At 41.6% G+C, this 25,745-nt stretch overlaps 1 protein-coding gene across 1 annotated transcript in view; it reads left to right on the forward strand.

Moving 5' to 3' along the window:
* The window catches only part of LOC150039683 (phosphatidylinositol 3,4,5-trisphosphate 3-phosphatase TPTE2-like), a 64,735-nt gene extending 50,477 nt beyond the window's left edge, over window positions 1-14,258 (forward strand). Inside the window, exons 22-26 of the mRNA XM_090327662.1 lie at window positions 2,292-2,397; window positions 6,385-6,473; window positions 8,590-8,682; window positions 11,327-11,397; window positions 14,101-14,258. Coding sequence (XP_090183788.1) covers window positions 2,292-2,397; window positions 6,385-6,473; window positions 8,590-8,682; window positions 11,327-11,397; window positions 14,101-14,209 — 468 coding nt within the window. The 3' untranslated portion in view covers window positions 14,210-14,258. The remainder of the gene's footprint in view (window positions 1-2,291; window positions 2,398-6,384; window positions 6,474-8,589; window positions 8,683-11,326; window positions 11,398-14,100) is intronic.
* Window positions 14,259-25,745: the final 11,487 nt, after the last annotated feature.

Here is a 25,745-nt window from a genome sequence, read left to right on the forward strand (position 1 = left end):
CAATTCAAGGTCTTTAGAACACTGCCAGGATGGTTTTGTGATGACCCCAGTGTAGGGGAAAGAAGAGTGCAGAGAAGAGAAAGAATGAGAGATCCTCAGACCAAGAATGAGAGATAAAGACACACAGAGATAATGGGAGTATGAAAGAAGAAAACAGAATGAACTGGGAAAATAAGTATTTTACAAATCTTGTTCCAGCAGACATTATCATATTCTTTCATTCCATATTCTTAACATTGTTTAAACTATCCACTGTTGTCCTATTTTCCTCTGATAATACTTTATTATGAAAATATGAAAAATCCCAATTATATTGGATTGGAGTGTTGGTCACTATAAAAAAAAATAACTGACCAAAGAACTTAAAGTGGGGAAAGATTCATTTGGGCTCACAGTTTCAGGATTTCCTTTAAGGCCACTTGATCCCATTGCTTTGGGCCTACACTGACACTGAACAATCATGTCAAGGAGGCGGGTATTGTGGAGAAGGATTGCTCACCTCAAGGTTCCCAGGAAGCTGAGGAGAAGGAAGGGTTTGCGACATGATCCATCCTTCCAGTGACTTCTTTGGTTTCATGAGGCCCCAACTCCTAACATTTTCCCCACCTCCTACTAATGCTTTAAATTTAGGAAGCCCTCACCGAATGAATCTGTGGATAAAGTCAAAAGCCTCATAATATAATTACTTCCCCATACCCACCTCTGAACGCTGCTGGTATACTGGGGATCAAGCCTTCCATCTATGAGCCTTTTAAGTGCACATTTCATATCCAAATTCTAACACACAAAGATGGAACCATACAGTGCATTCTACAATCATCATCCCAACCTACAGTCATGCTTTGTTTATTCCTTCCCCACTCTTCTCAAACCCTGGGTCACCCTTCCTACTCTTCTTTCCTCAACCAGGATTACTTTGAAGGAAATTCTATTCATCAGGTCCTTTTATCTCACAAGAAGTTTGGCATGACACCCAACATATGCACTCTAAAAAAAAATCCAACAACTGCAAAGCATCTACCCGACACTGATGACTGGCACCTGTCTGTATTTCTAGATACAGGCTGAGATTTGAGAATGGTGTTCCAAAGCCAGCCCTGGCAGGAAATCCTTTCATTCTTAGTTCTAATGAAGAACCAAAACAGCCTGAGTTGGAGATGCGAAGTGGTACAGCACTGCCCTATTGCATCTTGCATTGCCCTATTGCATTTTCAGGCATCTTTCTCACTATTGCCCTTTCATTGTTTGCCCATCCTGGGGCTTAAACTCAGTGGCCTGGTGCTCAGTAGGCTTGAACTCTTCACAAGTGGCACTTTACCAGGTGAGCTAGATCTCTAGCTCAACTTCTGGCTAAGTATATAGAGATGGATTATCTCAAAGTTTTCAGCCCTGGCTGGCATTATTCTTCAGTCCTCTCAGCTTCTGCCTCCTGAGTAGCTTGGATTACAGACATCAGCCACTCGCATGCAGTACAAGTGCTTTTGCTAATTGGAAATGTGGCAGTTCACTTTATGAACTCTTCTCAGTTGGTTCATCATCAGACATCTGGAGTTTCTCAAAGAGAATTCTAAGAAATCCTCTTTGAGCAACTTGCTAGGAGCCAGAGTATTGAAAGGTTCCCTTACCAAAAAAATAAAAAACATACTGGAGAAAAAGGTAGATAAAGAATCTCTTCTCTGTAGAGGACCCCTCACTAATGGTACAGAATCATCTAGTGCAGCTAAGTGGAGATGTCATTCCTCCTGATGAGGAACTATCTCCCAAACCATAGTCCTTTCTCTAGTGCATGACAACAGATTTTGTCATCGCTGTTTCAGCACCTTCACTGTTCTCATGGTCATAAGCAAGCCTAGAAGCAAGGGCTTCTTCTTTCCATGTTACTGTCTGCAAGTCTCAGCTAGGCTCTTTTTCCACAATGAGGAAAATACATAAGAATGTTGATAATGTAAGGGCTCATTCTAAATGTTGTCTTCCTTTCTTTTTTTTTTTTTGCCAGTCATGGGCTTGAGCTCAGGGCCTGAGCACTGTCCTTGGACTTTCTCAAGGTTAGAGCTCTACCACTTGAGCCTCAGCACCACTTCCAGCTTTTTTCTATGTATGTGGTACCGAGGAATCGAACCTGGGTCTTCATGCATGCTAGGCAAGCACTTTAACCACTAGGCCAAACTCCCAGCCCTAAATGTTGTCTTCCGCTCTTACTGCTGTTCACAAGCTGAAAAAGAGAAGGAGATTAGGATACTGACTTTACATCTGGCATTCCCACTAAAGTGGAGGCTTTTGTTGCTTTACAGAGTCGCTATGTCCACTACTTTGACATCTTGAAGAATGTGTTGAACTGGGAAATGCCAGTGAAAAAACCTCTTAAAATTGTGAAATTTGTGATTTACTCCATCCAAGGTAAGTGCTTTAGAAAGGAAGGAGAAGACAAGAGGATGTGCGATCCACTATTTGGGAGGGTTTTGCTTATGTTATGCAAATGATCCTACATCACAGCTAAGTGTCAATGCATGTGACCTTCTCCCTCTTGAGCTCTCCTTAGATGCCTCTCTTATTCCCTTGCCCATTTCCACTTGAGGGGAGGTTCTACCCCTTGCGTTCTGTTCTCGATGTTCTTGTCTCAACCTAGGATAGATTTTTTTCATAGAAGAGAAGATTAAAGAACCCAGTAGAATCCTTCTTTCTCAGACTCATTTCTCCTTCATGGTTCATCTCAGCATTGCTGGCCCTGCCTCATTTTCTTGGCCAGTCCTTCCAGCGGCCCTTTCTTCTCAGAACTATAGTCTTTTCTCTCTTTCCTCCTCCTCTAAGCATCTCCTCACTATCTTCTCCATCAGGATGCCTTATTTTATTTGTTGCCACCTTTGGCCAGGTCATATGCTAGCATTCAGCTGGGGTTGTGAGCAGAAAAGACAAATAAGTGCTTAGATTTTAAAAAAACCAACTACAATGCAGGGGTTCTCAAGGCTCTTTACCTAAAAGCCTCCTTACTGAGAAGGCTGACATGTGGAGGACCACAGTTTGAAGCCATCCCAAGCCACTCTGAGTCTCCAATTGCAACCAAAAAAAGCAAAATGGGGGCATGCCTCAAGTGATAGAGTGTCAGCAAGACAAGCTGAGCAGGTTCAAGACCCAGACTTCAAACTCTGCTACTTGCAAATACAAAAGTTAGACTCTGTTGCAGGCCAGGTTTAGGTAGTACAGACAAGGTTCCTAGAGGGCAGCACTTGGATTCCCCTGACTGCCCTTGTTTGACACTCACACCTGAATCTCCATGGACATAGAACAGGTTTGGAGAACTTGTTCTTCTACTAGACTCCTCTAGCAACTGCCAAGTTGGTGCTGTTTCCAAGAAATCAGACTGTCTAGTTTAGACTTCCCAATATTGCTGGAAAGACTGGCACAGACCACCCAGTTCTCCAAAGTTTTCCCCTGGGTTCTCCATCTCAGTCTTCCCACAAGTGGGACTACAGGCTTGGGCCGCTCTACTCTTTTCCTAGATGAAGTCTCTCTTTACACAGGCTGGCCTAGAAAAATAGTGAAAGAGGTTATTTATTTAGAGCTAGAAACCTAAACATGTAGAAGAAGGTGAGACAGAGAATTTTCACTTCATTTTGTCTGCATTTTGTCGGTGGGTGCATGGGGGGATCATGGGTTTCCAGCCCAACCTGTGAGTTGTACCTGAACTCTTCAGCTCAAGGCTACGACCCTACCCCTGTTCCTGGGTGTTGTCCCTAAGCTCTGCAGTACCCTTGAGCCAAGCCCCACTTCCTGTTTTCTGGAGGTTAGATGGAGATAAGAGTCTCGGGTCCTTTTGTGCCCAGGCTGGCTTTGAACCTTGATCCTCAGATCTCAGACACTAAGGAGCTATGGTTACTATGGAAGCCACTGAGCCCAGCTTTGTCTGTATTTTTCAAGGATGAAATTCCTTTGTGTGATGTAAATTGTTTAAATGTGAGGAAAATAAAGGCTTAGCACATTGTACTTGTGAATTTCAGTGGCTTATTGCTAGAGGATATCAGTAGAAAGCAGTTGGACAACTGGAACAAGGGAGAGGAGAGTGCAGCAAAAGCCATGTTTCCATCAGAACCAAATCTTTCAGATGATAGTGTTTGATCCATGAAATTAAGAGACACCAAAACAAGGCAAGATGAAAACCCAATCAGACATGCTTCATGTTAATGTGAAATAGGCAAGGTTGAAAGGAAAAACTTCATTGTGGACTCTGAAACCAGATCTTGGAGGAAAGGCTAAAGGAAGAGGGGCCATTTGAACTGAGGAAAAGGTCACACACCCTGGGGTCACGTTGGTTATCCTAGCTACTTAGGAGGCTGAGAACTGAGGATTGTGGTTTGAAGCCAACCCAGATAGAAAACACTTATCCCCAATTAATTATAAATATTCCAAAGTGAAAGAGTGTCCCATCCAGCGGGACATCAACTAGGGCCAAGAACCTAGAGGGAGGAATGAAAGGGACAGGAGACATGAAGAAGGCAGCAAGACAAGCATCCTGATCAAGCTGCCAATTTTATTTTTCACACAAGGGTTTATATGCCTCTTCAGGAGAGGGATTGGGGTATAGGAACTGCTCGGGGGAGGGGGTCCGGTAGTAGGATGTTTGCTTGGGGTAGAGGCCAGGTAGTAGGATGTTTGCATATCAACGCAAGCAGGCATGTGTTGCTTAGTGACCTACTTACAAGATGCAAGCACATTCTTACAGTAAGAATTCAGGGAGGGGGAGAATGTCCCCGATCTCCTCCCATCATCTTGAAATAAGTGAGGGGCAAGGATTTAGGCAATATCTGAATTATGGTAGGCATTAACCTGAGAGGGGGGACAGAGGCCATGATTCCTAGAATGGAGGCCATGTTGAGGAAGAAGCAAGACCCACTGGCTCATGTATCTGTCTTTCTGCTGAGGCCAAGCATCTTTTTGCGGGGGAATGGTTTTCATAGATGCCAACCTCCATGCTATTGGGCGTGTCCCTCAGGAGACCCCGAGACTGAGGGCTGTTTAGGCTGTCTCCTCACAGTCTTAGCTGCACCTCATGCAAATGCTCTACACAGGTCAACGGTAGATGCATATCCCTCAGGTGGGGATTACGGTTCCTCTGGGGGGCCCATAGTCCTCATACCCATTTAGCATCTCCCTCATCTAGGCTGTTCAGCACTGGATGGAAAATTCACCCATCCAGAGTCACCATAATGGCTGGAACCAACTAGGGGACTTTGAGTTTAGCACAGAATGTCCCATCACCAAGAGTTTTTGGTTCCAGTCCTCTCAGGAAACGGCTGTGGGGTGGTGGTAGAATCAGGCAGAACAGAATATGTGGCAGCAGTTTCATCTCTCAGTAACTCCAATGGAATGTCACACCTCCTGCTGGGTTGCCTGCAAATTTCTGCACAAACTGGTTAAAGAAGCTAAACCTAAGGCCTGACTTCGGTGAATTCTCCCAATGATTCCCTGGTTGTTTTCCTGAGCACACTCATTTTGTCAGGCTGACAACCCATTAGTTTTTTTTAACCTTTTCTTTTTTTAAAAAAAAGAATTTATTAACGTTGATTTTTACATCATCTTTTAAATGACAAGTTTAACATACAAGTGTTCAAGGAGGCAATCTCTATTTACAATCACTGGGACTTAGTATTTAGAACTTAATCACAATGAAGCTAAGGTTTGTATGTCATGGAAACACATTAATTTATGAAATAAAACATTATGTCTATAGAGTCATAGGTTTTTATGTCTATATAGAGGAGGAATTTAGATTAATGTGGAGAGAATAGGGGAATGCAGCCATAATATTTAACAACATATATCCTATGAACCTAGGGAAATGGAGAAGATAGGATAGGGGTTGATATATCCATCAAGATATATTGTACTTATAAACTGATTGGTTAATGTAAACCCGCTTGTGTAACCACCTAAGATACTAAAAGTATAAGTTAAAATGGCATAGGACTATTTCTCTCTAATGTTTGGGTATACCTGACCAATATTATCCTTGATATTGATTTATAAATTTGACTTAGAGAAAATTAAATTTAGATTATTATTATAGAACTCTAAAGGTAGCATTTCATAAGCAAGAAATTCTGGAAGCTCCCAATGTTTTTTTTTCCTGGAATGGTGATGTAGTAAGAATTTATCTTGTAGAAGATTAAGATATAATGATTTTTGTCTTTCTTTGCAATATTGTGAACTGCTTTAAGAGGCAGAAACCATTTGTAAAGGACAAATTCTATGCAAGATCAAATGATTAACTAAACCCACAACCTTAGCTGGCCCATATTTTCTCTCTTTATTCTCCATTGAGTTAACTGGCAAGACATTTTGCTCTGTACTCTAACAAACATATACGTTTTCTTTTTCACTTTTATGCAGGAGTAGGAGAAGGTAATGGAGCAGACCTGAAAATTGAAATAATAATGCAGCACAAGACTGTATTTACTTGTACTCGCCAAACCTGCACGGTGAGCCAAAGCTCATAAATGAGAATTCTCATGTTTGTGTCAAAGCTCCCAGTCAAGTGGCATGATGGTCTTCCCCAAAGTAACACTCACCAAAAAGAGACAGCTCTTGCCCTCTGTCACCATTCCAGTTGGCATTGCTTACTTCAGATGCAAAGCAGAGCCTTGTTCCAAACAGTTTCTGAAAGATATTGTCAAACTGGGCTTCAGTTTAGTGCTGCTTCGAATTCACTTGTGCCCACAAATGCTAAGAATGTCCCCAGGAATTACTCGAGGATTTAAATGCATACATCATGTCAGTATTTGCCATATGATCTTCCTTTTGATCATTTTGATCATTTATTACAAAGCTCTGATTCTCAAATGCAATGTTCTTGAAGGTCACCTTGGCACTTGTGGAAGTGGAAAGTCATAGGTTCAAAGAGTGATGCAGAATCTGTCCACTCAGCAATGGGCTCAGTGACTGTCATTGAGACGTTTTGTTGGATGTCACCTTGAGAGCAGTAGAGACAGCATATGGACTGAGGAGATGCCTCTTTACCCACAGCCATTTCTGAAATGTTCAAGAAATTCTCAAGACTGTGCACCTTTTCTAGGAGAAATTGGCTAATTTCCTTTTTAATCCCAAAGGAAGCTTTCAGAATGATTCCCAGGTTCCTGTTGAAACTTCTGTACATGCACACAAGTGTAGTGTGTTGTGAGGTTTAGGTAATATATTTGAATTTAATCTCTAATCTATGAGTTATCAAATCAGTGTAAAAAGTGACCATTTTCAAACCATTTTGTCACATAGGACACTGATCCCATCAATTCTTAGCCCACATTTATTCTTATTTTCCTGGATTTTAAGCTCTGAATCCATGACAACCCTAGTGTAGCCAAGCTATTTCCATTAATATCTGGACCTACAAATTCCCATTAGAGAAGACTGACTCATCTGTTTGGCACATGGAATAAAATTCTCAGTTTCATTGATATTTTTGCTGGTTTCTCTTCTCAGGCCTATATTATTCCTCCTTTATTAAAATCCTCCAATGACCAACTGAAAGTCTATTTTCTAGAATATGCTTTGTTATTCAAACTTTCTGCTGTATACTGCCCTCCCATAGGACACACTTGCACACTTCCTTATAAAGCTTGAAAACAATATATTATTTTCATATTGTTCTGTATGTAGAAAACTTCCTGAAAACTTGAAAATCATGTGAGAGTCTTCTGTGGGTATGTTTCTTGAAGCCTAGCATAGCTTTCTTCTTATTCTATGATGGTATATGAATATCAGAGTAATACATGGGATGATTTCATAGTTGTTAATCCCCAAACTTGACCTGTTTGTGGTCATTCCATTCACTGGAATGGCTCATTGACCTCATCAGCAACATAATATTTGTCATGAAAGTGGGGTCAATTATTCATTGCTTCTTGAACATCAATATACTGTTTCAGACTGAAGTTAAAAGCGCATCCTTAAAAGAATATAAAAATCGGATGATTCACATAGAACAGTCATGTGTATTACATTAGAAACTCCTGGTCATATAGGATGAGACTAAATGAAAGGATCTCTAGGATATTGAAACAAGAGCTTTATCTTGTGTGATTGTGGCTCTTAATGCACTCCGTTATTCCTCTTCTGTTTAGTTTCCTTCTGGTTAATCTCATATTGTTACTGTATCTGACTTTGTGACCTGGTATATTGTATGTATGTTTATTTGATTATTTAAAATAGGAAAGAGAAGTGGGGAAACAATATGATTGGGAGAGGTGTTGGGGGAGGAAAATGGGGACAAAACCATGAGAGGTGGTATCAATGTGTGAGAAGTAAGACACCTACTATCTGGTGAATATAACTGTAATCCCTCTATACATTACAATAAACAAAAAGACACTTGTCAAAAATGAATACTTTGCTTCTCAAGTGTAGTCTTAAGATAGCTATCAAACATTTGGAGCCCAGTACCTTTACCACTTCAGAAAAAAATTACTGCTATTTTCTATATGAAATTACTGAGCTATGAAATTATGAGTATATAATGAATTAAGGATGATTTCATGAGTGAAAAAGAATACTAATCGCTGGCAACACTTTGAGTTCCTAATTCCATGTGTTCATTGACAGGTTGTCCATGATATTGATACAAATAGAGCAATCTTTTTGGTGCCCAACTGTCCGGACTTATGTGATGATATAAAAGTAAAATTTTCTTCTTCGGTGAGTCCTCAAGTATCCTGCATGATTGTATGCTCTTTTGTTTGGTCTGGGTTTGCAATTTCCTTTGCTGCAGTTCCCTAAAATATAAAGGACAGATAAAAATGCATGTCTCGGGAAGGGGAGGAAAACACAAAACAAAGTCATCAGGATTTCTTGTATATATTTAAAATATTTCTGATCACTTTCTTCTGAATTGTAAGCAATTGATATCTGTTACTTATCAAATGAGAAAAGTATGAAAGCAAAGATGCTAAAAAGAAACCGACATTGTTGACTTTCCATAAGAGTAATTACAGTTATGTTGTCTATCTTTTAAACACGTCATGATCAGTGTGTCTACCAAATGTGAGGGAGATTTTACTTTCCTGTCCATAATTATCTATTGACTTACTATCATTAGTATGACTGTGTAATTTTAATGGATCAGCCGTACATGTCATGTCTGAGTGTCATATATGACTATAATGATTTTCTATGAAATCATCTATTCCTACTCTCAGTAAGAACTTCCATGTGTTCTGTATGCCCTCCTTCATTACCTGCTTGCTCACTGCTGAGCAGTCTTAGGTACTGAGATGTGAATGTAAATGTTGAAGCAAGTGGCCACCTGGGAAGTCTCTCCATTTCAATGTTTCCCATTGCATAACAGAACCACTGTGAATTCTTGCTTAGCTAGTGTCTCTAAACAAACACTGTGGTTTTTTTTCCCTCGTGCAGGGGGTCTTGATGAGAGCTAGTTTTGTGATTATTAAGGGTTAAGATGGGATGGAATGCTTGTGAAAAATGAGGAAATTATTGATTACTGGTTTGTTTTGTTTTTGGCCATACTTTGGTTTGGATTTTTGCTTGGTTTACTTGCTTGGCTAAACATCTATCACTCGAGTCATGCCTCCAGGCCTGTTTGTTTGCTGGTTAACGTGGAAACAATATTTTACTTTTTGCCATGGCTGACTTTGATCCTCCAGATCTCAGCTTCTTGTGTAGCTAGCCATCACCAATATTGATGCCTAATTATTCAAACTAGCTGTCAGTTATGGAAATAGATGTGAGTTCTATGTCTTTGGGCTGACTCTCAAGGACTCTGTCTCTGGACAGGACCATACATTCCAGCTTTGTTGTGATGGAGCTCCAGGTGAAATGGCTGTGGATGCTGTACAGTGTGTCTTTCACAGGATGATTGTTTACCCTGGTGGGGAGTGGCTTAATGTCTAATTGTCCCACTGGTGACCATGGATCCTCCTCACAGGAAACTTGTTTGTACTGACACATGACCTATAGCTGCTGTCTGACTTTCTACCAAATTAATCACTCTAGGAAAACCCTGAATAGGGCAGGTTGTATATGCTTATTAGATAAGTCACCAACAAAGCATGAAAACACAACACAGTGAATAAGAGAAGCAGTTTATGACAGAGAAGGGAAAGGCAGCACATCTTGCAGGGCCAGTGGATGGAGGGGAGCCATCCAGGGGAAACTGATACCTGACCAGTGGAGGGACACAAGGCAAACTTAGAAGCAAATAACATTCTCTTGGGGGCCAGGTGTGACCTTAGCAGGTTTTCCATGGGAGGTTTCATTGTGGCCCAAGGTGCTGTAACACAAGTAGTCACTGTGACATATCTTCAGAGGTCCCTGGTAGTATGAAGTCACTAGGTCAAGTGCATTGTATCTGCTGTCACATAGACAGGTGATCACTAGAAAATGGGTGCATGAGACAGGTGTCTAGCTCATTCCCACTGAGGAACTGAGAGGTAGCAGAGACTGGAAACTGTTGGGGGTGGCTGTGCCCTGCTTCTGGTATTCCAGCCTAACAGAGTCAAAATGAAAGCAGAGCAAGCAGAAAGGATGAAGAATTCACCACAGTATGTTTGGTGTGTGTGTGTGTGTGTGTGTGTGTGTGTGTGTGTGTGTGTGTGTGTGTGTGTGTCTAAACATAGGTCTTTAGTTGATTCTTTAGTGGTGTTCTAATCAGATTGAGAGATCATTGTCTATATTTATCATATAAAAACATCCCTGAAGTTGAATTGGTGCCAAATGGTCATTCTATGTTTAACTTATTGAGAAACCCACAGACGCTTTTCTACCATTGCTTTCCCATTTGGCATTTGTGTCAGCAAGGTCTGAGGACTCCAGTGGTCTGTGGTTTTGCTGAATTTTGTTGGTGATCCTAGTGGGTGAGACAGTAGAAGTCCAGCTCTGCTCTGCATGTGCTTGCCACCTTTGGGGTATACTCTCTGACTAACTGAAGTATATGCTCAAACCCTTGGTGTTTGTTGCATCTGCTTTTGTTTTTCAGACATTAGTTTTTGAATTAAAAATATTGTGAATACAAGATCCCATCCAGATACAAAATATGCCTATGTTTCCCTCTATTTTGGTGCTACATTTTTTCACCCTGATTATGTCTTTTAATGAAATCCAACTGAACACTTGTTTTCTATTTCATTGTAGTAATTTTGATCCTTTATATTTTTAATGAAAAAGTATTCTCTTCAAGCCTCTGAGTACATTGTAATAGATAGGATGTTGCAATTGATGTACACAAAAAGGCAGAAGGAAGGAACGTCAACCCCAATGCAATTATTAGTTTTTGGTATCCATTTTATTACACAAATCACCTCTTTCTTTAATCATGTGTTTTTAGAAGCTTCCAAACTATTATGATGACTGTGCATTCTTCATGTGGTTCCATACATCTCTCATAGAGAAGAACAGGTAAGGACAGATTGTAAGACAGATTGGCAATTCCTTTGCCTACTATACTAAGCTCATTTTCTACAAAAATAAAGAATTGCTTAAGCAAACATTTCCTATCCCCTACCACAAGGCAATGTGTCAGTGAAGAGGCAATTACTCAGATCATAGTAATGATCAAGTTCTCTCACGACGTGTACATCTACCCGGTTCCTGGAATATAGAAAGGTCTAGGTGGATGTCACTTTATTGGATCATGATTGGTGGGATTCGTCTAGGGAGGCTTTAGCTGGCTTTCTTCTGCTGTAGGCACATTTCCATGTAGGACAGAAGTTTTAAGGCCTGAGAAGTATTAGCAATTTCAAAAGCATTGTTTGGTTAACCTCCCCTTTGAAAAGGTTTCCTCATGACTGAATGATGTATTATTGCTAAGAACCTACTACTTTATCTAGAAACTCATTCCTGAACCTACAAAGACTCAGTTTTCAGGAGTATTGACCTGTGGTGGTACAAAGAAAAACACTTTCTAGATCATCCATATCAAGGTAGAAATGACTGTTGCCATGTCCTCATAAAACTGTGAGGATAGATATGAAGACCTTGGAGCTGGAGGAGGTGGCTCAGGCCTATTATCCTAGCTACTCAAGAGCCTGATCTGAAGATTAAGGCTCAAAGCCACCCTGGGCACTAAAGGACCTGAGACTCTTATCTCCAATTAACCTCTAGAAAAGGGAAATAGGGGTTGAGTTAAGGGTAGGGTGTTATTCTTGGGTTGTAGAGCTCAGGGACAACACTCAGGCCCCATGACCCACCAAGAGAGAGAGAGAGAGAGAGAGAGAGAGAGAGAGAGAGAGAGAGAGAGAGAGAGAGAGAGAGAGAGAGAGAGAGGAGGGGGGGGAGAATGAAGACCTTGGGCCATGAGTTTGTCCTAGTGGTAGAGTGCTTGTCTAACATGCACAAAGACCCAGGTTTGATTCCTCGGTACCACATACATAGAAAAAGCCAGAAGTGGTGCTGGATAGTATTGGTTACATCCAGTGCCAGACTTCTCTTGAAATCTGAACTGGGCCTGATAATACCTCAAATCTATTAAGACAGCAGCAAGAAAGCCTCATTTCTACAGATTTGTAACTCACATACAATTTGATTTTGGAAAGAGTAAACTCTACATTTAAAGGAAAAATTCTATCCATTTTCTTATGTGTCCAGCTGTCTCTTGAGCAAAGTCCTCGACAAAGGCAGGGTGTTTACTTGTTGCTTCTTGTCAAACTGGTTCTTGCTAAAGGATAGCTTTGTCCTTTCCACCACCATCATCTCATTGGAGATTATAAGAACATTGGATCCTCCTTTTTGTAGTCATTTCTGGAAAATTGGTATCATTTTTTCCTTGCTTGATAAATCTTTTTTACACTGATGAGATTGTGGCTTAGACAAAAACATCATTTCACCGATTCAGGGCGATATAGCTGGGCACTGGTGGCTCAGTGACCTGTCATTCTAGCTACACAGGAGGCTGAGATCTGAGGAACACAGTTTGAAGCTAGCCTGGGCAGGCATGTCTATGTCACACTTATCTCCAACGAGTCCTTGAAAAATCAGAAATGCAACTGGAGCTCAAGTAAGAGAGGGTCAGCTTGAGCAGAGAAAGTTTATTGAGAACTCAAGGTCGTGAGTAGAAACCCCACTACTGACATTAACGAAAACAAAGACAAATACAAAAAAAACTCCAGAACACTATTTAATTACGAGGTTTCATTATACACCCAATTATGTCTTGGTAATTATTGTGACAGTCCTGGGGCTTGAACTCATGGCTTCTGCACTGTTCTTTGGCCTTCTCAAGGCTAGAGTCCTACCACTTGATCCACAGCACCACTGTCAGCTTTTCCTATGTATGTAGTACTGAGTCATTGAACCTGGGTCTTCATGCATGCTAGGCAAGCACTCTTACACTAGGCCAAACTCCCAGCCCCTTGGTAACTTTTGTCAATTATAAACACTTAGAATATATGTTTGTTTGTTTATTTGAAGTAGGGAAAGAGGGGAAACATGATTGGAAGGGGGTGGGTGGAGGGAAACAGGGAGAAACACATGGGAAGGTGTATTAATGTGTGAGAAGACCTGCACCTCCTACTACCTGACAAATGAAATTTAAAAAGTTTTACAAAACACTTAGATAATATGCTCAATGTGGGTGTCAGTAATTCTCTAACAGGCATGTTGTGACTGATCAATTTGTTTCTGAAGATTAAGGTCTTTTATGTCATTCCAAAGAGGCAGAATGGGCTAAGTAGTGAAGACAAGTAGGACTTAAATCCTGGTTGCAGCCAGCAAGTCTCTTTGTAAACAAGGGTGTGCTATTGGATGACTATTCTGTTTTGGTTTTATTGTTCTTTTTTTAATGTCGGGAGAATGTAAAGATGGATTACAGTTATATTCGTCAGGTAGTAGGTGCATTACTTCTCACATAATTGTACCCCTTCTCATGCTTTTGTCTCCTCCTCCACCTCCCAGTCCTCTCTTTTCCCCCCTTCCCTTCCCTGTTTCAAATAAACAAATAAATGTGTATACAATATACCAGGTAGCAAGTCACACACAGTAACAACATGAGAAAAACCATAAGGGCAAAAAAACGAGAAGAGAAATAACATAGTACATCAAGAACTACAATCACATACTGTAAGCCCTAAAAGAAAATGTAATGACTTTTTTTCCTGTCCTTAGACTTTATTTAACACGAGCTGACCTGGACAATCCACATAAAGAAAAGACATGGAACATATATCGTCCAGACTTTGCTGTAGATATATTCTTTGAAGAAGTCTTTCAGTGACAAACACACTATATTCTGTATGTTTATTAAATAAATTATATATTGGTAATAGTAACCTCTCTTCAGAGTGTGTATGTTTCTATGAACTCATCAATGCATGTATACATATGTACATACATCATAATCTTGAATTGGCTAGTTTATGAATTTACCAATTGTATGTCTCCACAACTACTGGCCTTCTTCTCTCAACTCATTTTCTTTCTTCCCTGTGTATCCATTTTTCAGAATTGCTACAAAAAAGCCAGGAGTGGTGGCTCACTCCTGTAATCCTAGCTACACAAGAGGATGAGATCTGACGATCTGGGTTCAAAGCCAGCCAGGGTACTAAAGACCATGAGACTCTTATCTCCAATTAACCACTAGGAAAACCGGAAGTGGCCCCTGGCTCAAGGGCCAGGGCAATAGCCTTGAGCTGAAGAGCAAAGGGATAGTGCCCAGGCCCAGAGTTCAAACCCCATGACCAGCAGAAAAAAAAAGTACTGCTAGAAAATATGCATATAATTTACATCATTCTACCTCTAATAGTCTATAGTGAAAATAATTTATTTCCAATACACTATGTTACAAGCTCTTTAAATTTTAAAAAGAGTTTTCAGGTAAGATAGGTATTTAGAACTTCTTATGTTCCAGCAGTAACCCTCTTGGGAATTTATCCAAAAGACTGAAAGTCAGTATACAATAAAGATAGATAGATAGATAGATATATCTCCATGTTCATTGATGCACTAATTACTATACAACCATGTTAAGGAAACAGCTCAGATGCCCTACATCAGATTGATCCAGAGAGAGAGGAAGAGTGAGGAATTTTATATCAAAATGGACCTAGGTAACTTGAGAAATGGAAAAGATTGGGAGAAATTGGGAAAAATGATTGAAGGCGTGGCATGGATCAACATGCATTGCACTCAGAAAGTGACATGTTCGATTGAAACCACTAATTAAATATAATGTACTAATTAAATGTAATGCAGAAAAGATTTTCCAAAGATGTTTCAACTGGGAGATAATGCCTCATGCCTGTAATCCTAGCTACTCAGAAGGCTAAGATTTGAGGATCCCAGTTCAAAGACTGCCTGGTCAGGAATGTATGTGATTCAGATGTCCAGTTAATCACGTCCCCAAAAAAGTAAGAAGTGGATTAACTGGTAGAACACTACACTAGAGCCAAAAAGCTCATGACAGTGCCCTGGCCCTGAGTTCAAGCACATAATGGGCACATACCCAGGTACATTCCCACATGTATGGGCTCTCCCCCTCTCTCTCCCTCCCTCTCTCTCTCTCTCTCTGTCTCCTTCTCTCTCTCTCTCTCTCTTTCTCTCTCTCTCCCTCTCTTTCTCTCTCTTTTGCTCTCTCTCTCACACACACACACACATACATATATATGCACACGTGCACACACAAATTTTAAAAAGGAAAATAGACTTTTCAATATCATAGAAGAGCAAAGTTATTAGTATACTTCGGTAGCTACTTTAGAGAGTTATTCATGATAATTCTAAAAATAGTAACATTTATGGAGCCCAATCATAATAAATCCACTGCCTAGAAGCTCTTCAATAGTAAATTCATTTAGTCCTCATAATTCAAGTGCTATCATTACTTCTATTTTCCTGGGAAATTAGAAGTTTGGACAATTAGATATATCAAAAAATTAGTAAAGTAACAAATTCAGGATTTACACCCAACATAGTAATCTAATACCTTGGATAGCATGCCAGTAAGGGAATAGCTTTCTCTATTTTTTCTTATTCACTTGGTACCATAATGATGGACAGCTGTGGAGCAAAAACCAAGAGAATCAAAAAGGCCAATCAGAAATGATATTATTGAATTTTTCACATAAATTTCCACTAGAAATGTCTTCCTCCATTTCTGCTAAGTATCTTAAGAAATTGTGTGTGTACGTGTGTGTGTGTGTGTGTGTGTGTTTAAATTTGTCTTCTGTTGCTAACTGCAGAAAGGAACTTAAATGACATAATTAAATACAAAACATATTTTATTTCTAAATTGTTGTCATGGACTACAGTATAAAATTAAAATTGTGGGCTGGGAAGGTGGCTTAATTGTAGAGTGCTTGCCTAGCATGTAAAGCCCTGGGTTGGAATTCCCAGTATCACACATACATGCAAAAAGCTGGGAAGTTGCAGAGAGCTAACCTTGAGTAAAAAGAAGCTCAGAGACAGTGCTCAGGCACTAAGTTCAAGCCCCAGGACTGGCAAAAAAAACATTATTTATTTATTTATTCATTGATTTACTTTTGTCTTCCTGCCTCAGGTTTATTGGTAGAATTGACACAGGCCACACCCCACCCTCTAGATGGCAGCCAGGGAGCCACAGCAGTTCACCTGTCATCACACTGGCAGACAAAGGTCTTCTCTGTGGGGCCTTCACAGAGCCCTCCAGCTTAGAGGCTGGAGTCAGCGCACCCTTAGGAGGCTGTGGCCTGAGCACCCTTAGGAGCTGGGGCCTGGGCCTTAGCTGGCATTGCAGCTGGAGTCTGGGCCTTGGATTGTGCCTTAGCCAAGGCCTGGGCCCTGGCCTTGGGCCAGGTGAGCCTAAGACCTTTGGAAATGTAGGAATGGATGTGATTCCCAAGCTTGGGGTGGGCGATGTAGGCAAGTTGCTGGAGCTTGCTGGTAGCCTGCTGTGGAACTTGTGTTTGTTGCTTTGGGCTTCTCAGGGTCTGATGGCCTTGGGCCACGTTCTCATGGCCTTGGCATCGTTGGCCTTCATCTTCTTAAAGCCCTTCTTGTTGTGCTTCTTAGCAACACGCATGTTCCTCAGGAACTTGGGGTCCTCCCCTTCAGAGATGCGTATCTTTGTGATCTGGGTGTCCTGACGCCATTTCTGTGCCATTTCCTGGACTGTTGTGTGTAGTGTGGTTCTTGGACTCGGCCATGTCTATCTGAACCACAAACCCACCGGAGCTGATGCACCTGGACTCAGGAGGGAAAATTTGTTGTTTAAAATTAAATTTTGTACAAGTTTCTCGTTAGGTGAAAAGACAACAATAGTAATTTATACAGCAGCCCAAAGAACTGAGCTGAGGGACACAAGAATATATCATGATTCCTGGCCGCTGCTCAGTGGGCTCAGCTATGAAGACCACAGTGGATAGCCAGCCTGGAGAGATGACCCTGAGAGCCTGACTGCCAATAAACCATGAAAGGGCGATAGGAAAGCTGTGACTCACGTCGTACAGCACCAGCATTGAGCAAAAACAGCTAAAGGAAAATACATTCATCCAGTACCAGCACAAACACACACAAAAACTTAAAATATAAAATATACCTAGAACTAAACCAGGGTGGTGGTTAATAGCCTGTGATCTGGAACTAGACTGCCATGTTTGATCTCAGTCTTCCCTGCTGGCCTCTCTCAGTCAAATTCACTGGGCCCCTAATTCTCCTATAAACAGTTGACAGTAACAGATCCTATTCCATTTGCAAGGCCCTTGAAACTGTTGGCTCAAGCAAGTGCTCGTTATGTTAGCTGCTGTTCCTATTTGCACAGTATACTTAGACACAAGTGAAGCTATTAGATAGCAAGATACTCTAGGTTTATGGCTACTGTCTAGACTGTAGACCAAACCTAAGTTAATTCTGTTGAAAATTGAATTGTTTATTCTGAAGATACGGTCCAGATTTCAGGGTCTCCTCCAAGGAGCTGAATCCAATGTAAGAGCACAAGAGTCCTTATTGCAAGCTCAAGCCTGGACTCAAGACCGACACTGACACAGCAGGTCTGAATTGAGAGGCCTGACTTCCTGTTGTACATGGTTTCTATAGGGTTAGCTCACAGGGTTGATGTATTATTAATTGATTGGCTAGTGCTAGGGGATATGTGCTGAGCTGCAGGGCAGCTGAAGGGCAGCTGGCCAGGGTATCTCAATGGTTATCACAGGATGTTTCGATGCTTATTTTATCCTGGGGCCTCAAATCACTGGGAGTAGGCTGTAATTTATTACTTTCTTTGAAACTGCTATCTCTGCTGGTTTAGAGTTAGTTCAGAGTGACCTTCCGGTGGGGCCTGCTAAAGTTCATACAACTTCAGTATTAACTTAGGCTTCCCAGTGGTACACTGACACAGCCTCTGCTTAGCAAGTGCTGGGTCTTAGGTTTGATCCCCAGCACCAGGCACACATACACACACAAATACTTCTTGGAAATGTCCTTTTCAGACAACCTTCCCATAAGTATCACGTTTAGACTCCTACTGGCCTTTGGTAAAGTCATGATTGGCATTTACTAACATCTGACCAAATCTGAGCCCCAGTACCTGACACCTATAATCCTGGCTACTTAGTATGTGGAGCTGAGAGGATCAAGGTTCAAAGCCAATCAAGGCAGGAAAATCCATCAAACTTTTTCTGCAGTAAACCACATAAAAAAAATCAAAAGTAGACCTGTGCTTAAGTGATAGAGCATCAGCCTTGCACAAAATAGCTAAGCAACAGCACACAATCCGTGAGTTCAAACCCAGTATCATCACACACACACACACACACACACACACACACACACACACACACGTACTCTCGCACACAGGCACCACAAACCACCAGTTTATTCACACAATATTGCATAGAATGCATGCAATTGATAGAATAAGATTTGATTCATGTGCTAATTCCAAGAACTAGACATACTTTGATTACTGTGCTGTTAACACAGTCTTCTTACGTTACTTGTCTCCCATGGTCTTGCCTGTCTGGCCAGCTGCAAAGAGCCAAAGTTGGCAGTTGGAATGGGAGCTCCTGTCACAGGTATTGGGGTTGGAGAGAGGCCAAAGTCAGAGGAGCTGGATAGCAGGAGGACTAGTGGTAGGCAATTATAGTAGTGAGGAGTGTTGTGCTTTATTTAATTTTTGTTATGTTTTGGGGTGTGTGTGTGTGTGTGTGTGTGTGTGTGTGTGTGTGTGTGTTTGTATTTGCCTGTGAGACTGTCCTGGGACTTGAACTCAGGGCGCGGGCATTAAACTTATACTTTTTTTGGTTCAAGTTTTGTTCTTTGTGCCTAGAGCCACAAATCCACTTGTAGATTTTTGGTTGTTTCTTGGAGATAAGAGTCTCACTACTCAGTACCAGCTTTCAATCACAGTCGTCATATCTCAGCCTCCTGAGTAGCTAGGATTAGTGGCAAGAGACACAACTACCTGGCTGTCTGAAGTTTTAACAAGGACTACCTCGTGTAGTTTTCCTCAGAAAGATTACAATGTGGCAACTGGGAAATCCATATTGGACATTTGGAAACTGAGGCTCAGAGGAGGGAAGTTCCAACCCAGGGGGCACTGCCACGTAGGCACTCACAGCTTTGCTTCTCTGAAGTCCTGTCTGTGGCTGAGATCTGAGGATTGTGGTTGGAAGCTGATTCAGGTAGAAACACCAGTCCACGAGACTTATATGTAATCAACCACAAAAAACCACATGTAGAACTGTGGCACAAGTACTAAAGCACACTCCCCTTGAAAGATAAAGCAAAAGAACAATGCCAAAGGCCTGAGTTCAAGCCTCAGTATTAGCAAAATCATAAATAGGGAGAGAGCAAGACAAGTACTATGTGTCTTGCCTATAATCCTAGCTACTTTTGCAACTTAACACCTTTGTATCTCAGCTTTATAAAAGCAATAAAAATTTTTATAAATGCTCTCTAAAAGGATGATGGAGAGGAGGGTAGTGACAGGAGGCAGAGGACAGCTGTGTGTGGGTCTGGAAGATCCCTGTGCAGTTCTCAGGTGCTGTGTTTTCTTTGCCCAAAGTAGAGGGGGACCCCCTTAGCATAGGGCAAAATGCTAGGTATTGAAGGTCTTTCTTTGGAAGGTTCTAGAGACACTGCAGGGAGCATGTGTGTGATTCTTGGGATTGGATGTGGTGGCTGCTGTCCCTCTCTGTTCCAGAGCCTGTGGGCCAATAGCTGTCCTAGCCTCCATGTGCTCTCAGTTGTCCCCAGTGCCACTCAGTCACAAACTCTAAATCCAAGTGGACAGGGAACAGATTTACTAGATCCAAAGCAGATCTTGGTATGTAAGATGTAACCTTTTAGATGTTTTTGCCAGGCTTTGTGAATTCACGGAATGGCCTCCTATCTGGATCTGAACTCTTCTGTGCTGCATTCTTTCACAATCACCTTTGGCCTCCAGGAGGATATAAAGACTCCCTGAGAATCATCATGTGTGGAAACAACAGCCTTAAGATGCTTCTTAGCAGCTGAAAACCAATGGCCCAAATCTCAGGAGATAATTTGGTCCCTGTTCTGTTCCTGTAATAAAGTGATAACAACTTCTCTGGAATTCTTCTAGGGACAATGTCTGAGCTCACTAGTGGTCAACCAGGCCACCGTGGGATTTGGGACTATTTTTTGTATGCAAGCTCTTCTCCCTGCCTTCCCCTAAGCCTCCCTATTTAACCTAAAATCCATATCTGTACCTCTGAAGACAGCTGAAGAAGTAGTGCTATCTTCCTAAGCCTGCTATAAACTTAATATCCTTTACCCACACTTCACCATATCTCTTTATTTGTCTTCTGTAGGTGAGTGGCTGGACCTATTGCAGCTAGGACTCCTTGATTTGGTTGCCGGAGTCTAAAGTCCCAGTTTCAGGTACAATAATGGTGCAGACAGTTTCAGACTGGGTTTCTGATTTCAAATCTTGGCCCATATGGTTCTTCCTCTTGTTAACCAAGAAGATAACAAGGACTTTCAATTACTCCAGCACAAGGTGGCTCATGCCTGTAATTTAGCTACACAGGAAGCTGAGATGTGAGAATCAAGGTCCAGAGCCAGGCTGGACAAATCCAAGAGAACCTTATCTCCAGTCTTCCAGAAAAAGGACAGAAGTGGAGCTTTGGCTTATAAGTTTTCTGCCTCAAGTAGAAATAGTTAAGGGAGAGCATAAGGCTCTGCTTAAAACCCTAGTACGAACACACCCAATCATGAACATGTGCATATGTGGAGACACACACACACACACACACACACACACACACACACACACACACACACCACCCAATGACTTCATAAAAATAATAGCAAATCATATTAAGCGAAGTAAGCCAGACTCAAAGGAACTTAGGCTCAATGGTTTCCCTCATTAATCATAACCAGTAGAAACCTTGGGCGCTAATAGCAAAGATTTGCAATAGAGCAATAACTTGATACATAAGGCCATACAGTATGAAGCTAATTGAATGGACCTCTAGGATATTGAAACAAAAGCCATATAACAAATGATTGCTGTCCTTATTGTGCTATGTTATGGCTCATCTCTTTTGCTGTTCCTTTGTTATCTATATTGTCACAATATCTCACTTTGTTATCTGATATATTGGATACATTTGTATTTGTTTACTTGAAATTGGACAGGGAGGGGGGAAAACCAAGAGGGGGAGTGGGGGGGAGGGTAATGGGGACCAAGAATGTGGAAGGGTATCAATGTATGTGAATTAATGCACCTTCTATCTGGCAAATATCACGTAACCCTTCTATTAATTACAATAAAAAATATATGAAAAAATAATAGGAAACTGATCACCAGGAAAAAGAAACAATTGGCTGTTTTTTTATTTCCTTTCCTCTCTCTCTCTCTCTTTTTTTTCTCATATGTCAGCATGCTTGACCTCATGGCCTGGGCCCTCTATCTAAGCTTTTCATTCAAGGCAGGCATCCCACTACTTTCAGTCATAATGCTACTTCCAATTTTCCAGTGTTTAATTGGATGTTAGAAACTGAAAGGCTTTCCAGCTCGAGCTGACTTGGAACTGCAATCCTCAGTCTCCTATGCAGCTAAGATAACAGGCGTGAAATACTGGCCTCTCACATTTTTTATTCACATTTCTTTTCATCTGGTGTTTCTCATTCTATATCCTTGGAAGAATGGGGGGAGGAATGGTGGGAGAAATGCAGCAGTGGTATTCTCTGGATATTATATTGAAAATAATCTCTAAAACTTGTAGGTGGAGCTGGGCACTAGTGGTTCTAGCCTGTTCCTGGCTTCTCTGGAGGCTGAGATCTGAGGATCATGATTCAAAGCCATCACTAGCAAGAAAGTCTGTGAACTCTTATCTCCAATATCAATTCAGGAAAAGCTGGAAGTGCTGCTGTGGCTCAAGTGTAGAATACTAGCCTTGAGCACAGAGAGGCTCAGGGACAAAGCTCAGACCCTGAGGGCAAGCCTCAGGACTGGCAAAAACCGAAAACTTGTGGGTGGGGATAGAGATAAAAACTGGGAGATAGTGAGGAAATGGATGCCACTATTTCAACATCAATATGCATATGACCTGACTGTTGACATAATCCCTCTTCATGTAATCTTTCTATAATCAGTAAGAAAAAAGTATGTAAATTGAATTTTAAAAATTTATAGCTGTTTAATTGCCTATAACCTGTAGCTTAATGCCCTCTCTGCTTTCCCTCCCCCATCACTCAGCTTCCTTCAGTAGAAGAGGATTTTCTATGCCCTTCGCCCTCCAGAGCTTTGAAATCTCCCAGAATCCTTGGGGCCCCATTGTTTCTAGTCCAAGTCTCTGTCTCCTGAGAGTCCTGGGTCTGGCTAGCTCAGAGATATCTGTGCTCACAAATGGCTCTGGGCAGAGCACCCAGAGTTCCCTGGGCTTCCCTATTCTTGTTTGTTAACCCAAAGAAGCTGGGTTTAATGTTTGCAGTTATGGTCTTGTGGTCTATGTCCCTGGTAGGCCTTGGATTGGAGGAGGCCTGTCTGAGGACCAGGCACCAGGGCAAAGTTGGGAGCTTCTGAACCTAAGTGGGTAAGGCACCATCTTCTCAACACCATACCCTAAAGCTACTACAAGCAAACTGGACTCCTAGTGGCTGAGCAGTAAGGAAGGAACCCAAAGACAATAGTAAGGTAGATATTACAGGCAATTAAAAGGCTGTTTTGTATTCTATTTTATTTTTTGCCCAAGGCCTGGTATTTGAACTTCTGATGTTCTTCCTTACCTATTTACATTCAAGGCTGCCATTCTACATCCTGACCCACAACAATTTTCTGCTTTTTTTCTGGTCAAATGGATATCAGAGTCTCAGAGGCTTTTTTGCTTGGCCTGCTTCAAATTGCAATCCCAATCTTCAGCCTACTGAGTAGCTACGACAACAGGCATGAGCAACCATCTTCTGATGATTTTCTGTTTTTCTTTCTTTTTTTTTCATGGGCCTTTCTCTTGAGCAGGGGACATTATTCACCAACAGGCAGGTAATATGATGCAACACAGTTTAATGATTTAACATATCTTAGCAGAATTAACACAGTTACTGTATTCGATTCCTAACTTGCCTAACTCTACCCTGCCTATCCAGTGCACATGCTGGACCCACCACTCTGACATCTCTTAGTTTCTAAGTCAAACAGGGCCTGCCAGTCAGTTGGTAGATGCAGTTCCCAGTCCTGTCATGGTGTGAGCTCTGGGGCCACATCAGTCCTCATCAGTCCTCTTGGCTCAGGAGTAGCTCCAGTGTAGGTCCTCAAACCACAGTCTTGGTTAAGGCCAGAAGAATTGCTGACCCTCATTTTTGGTCTTTTGCTTATATTGGGCATTGGCTATTTCTCTCTGGTCCAAACTCTTTCTTGTTTATTTTGCTTGATTAGGCCCCAGAAAAGTCTCTTTTCAATTAGTTGTGCCCAGGGTTGTGATGGGTTCTTACCTTTTCTCCTATGGCAAGGTATCTGGTTCTTAGCCGTTTGCGATTACTTTATCCTGTGTGCCTGGATGCCGGCCGTTTCCATCGTTATTGCCACATGCCCTGGCCATATGCCATATGCCTTTAGATACAAGTTGGCATTAACAATATACTTCTAGAAGTAGTTTAGCTATATTTCATCCCATTGTTTTTCATTCTAATCATATTCATTATATTAGCATTTTCACATCATATTCATCTAGTTTGTAATATATTCATTATTCTAGTATTTTCCCATCCTATTCATTATGTTAGTATTTTCACATTATTACCCCCTGTTCTACCTTCATATCTTTATGGTCAAAACAGCCTTGAACTCAAGGCCTGGACCCTGTTCCTGAGCTTTTTCAAACATGGTTAGTGCTGTACCACTTTCTCTCACAGCACCACTTACTGTTTTCTGATGGGTAATCAGAGATGAGTTTTTATTGAAATAACTGCCAAAGTTGAGTTGGAATTCCAGTGCTCAGATCTCAGCTTTTCAAGAAGCAAGGATTACAGGTGCATTTACTACCTGTTTATTAATTGTAAGCTTCAGACATCCAAGCCCATACATCTGGTATTTTAGCCTTTTTCTAGGGGAAACCTAGGTCTCACCTGGGGACATGAGCGAACACATTGTGATGGCCAAAATTGACACAGGAGTCCAAGGTGACCAGAGGGGTCCAGCCAGTTTAGGATTCAGGCACAGACAAATTGGTCCTCTATGCAGAGGAGGTGCCATGCTCCCTGGGCCACATGTTCTGAATATCTGAGACATCACAAGAATCCAGAATGCTCCTGGCCACTGTGTGTGTGTGTGTGTGTGTGTGTGTGTGTGTGTGTGTGTGTGTGTGTGTTTGTGTGTGTGTGTGTGTGTGTGTGCATGTGTTTGTAATTATTGGTCCTTAAATTCAGAGCCTGTGACTTAGTCTTTGGAGAAAAAATAAGAAAGATGAGCAAGCAGGAAGGAAGGAAAGCAGGCAAGCGGGTGCTCAGGTGGTAGAGCAGTACCCTGGCTACCACGGCTCCCACTCCGGGCCAGGGCCAGGGGGACCCATGTGTGGTCTGTGGCTCACATAGGACAAGGAAGGTCATAGGCCTGAGGGGCCCTGAGGAACTGAACCTTGCCTGGTCCTACCATGTGTAGAAGGGAGCAGCGTGACAGGGAAGAAGGGCATCCTCCCAAAGCTCCCAAGCACATCCACTATCCAGAGAGCAGAGCAAGGAAGTTTCCACTCAAGGAACCCAAGGACTCATCTCTCACCCTCCCCTGTGCTGAGTGGGTGTGCCGAGAGCATAGAATCAGTAAGGCCCAACATGTACTTTGGAATGAATAGATAGGTCTTTCCCAATGCAGGGTAAGTTCTGGTGGTCGACACCCCAAATCACCATAAGGCAGGAATTCCCAAATTGTTCAATTGCAATGAGATATTGTGCAAAGATATATGATGGTAAGAGGCAGTGCTGTGGACAGAGACAGAGATGTGTGGTAAAGACCACCTAGCATACACAGGCCCTGGTTATATCCTCAGCACTGCCAAAAATGGAACTATGTAACCCCTCTATACATTACCCAACAATAAAAATTAAAACAAAAACTGAACTAAAAAACCAAAAGCAAATTGTATGTTAATTTTGGCATTTCCTAATTTGTTAAGTATATTTGAGGATAATGAACATGTTCATTCATGTATTCATCCATCCATCCCACATAGCCATCCCTGCACCTATCCTTCCATCTCACTCAGCCATTCATCCATCTCTCCAACATCCATCTTTCTACACATTCCTTTGTTGAAGACATGTCACAAATACATAAGAGATAATAAGAGCTACCCGGGTAGATGCAGAAGATGGGT

This window comes from Megascapheus bottae, unplaced genomic scaffold (assembly GCF_031878675.1).
Source record: "Megascapheus bottae isolate mThoBot1 unplaced genomic scaffold, mThoBot2.hap1 HAP1_SCAFFOLD_53, whole genome shotgun sequence".
Classification (NCBI taxonomy): domain Eukaryota; kingdom Metazoa; phylum Chordata; class Mammalia; order Rodentia; family Geomyidae; genus Megascapheus; species Megascapheus bottae.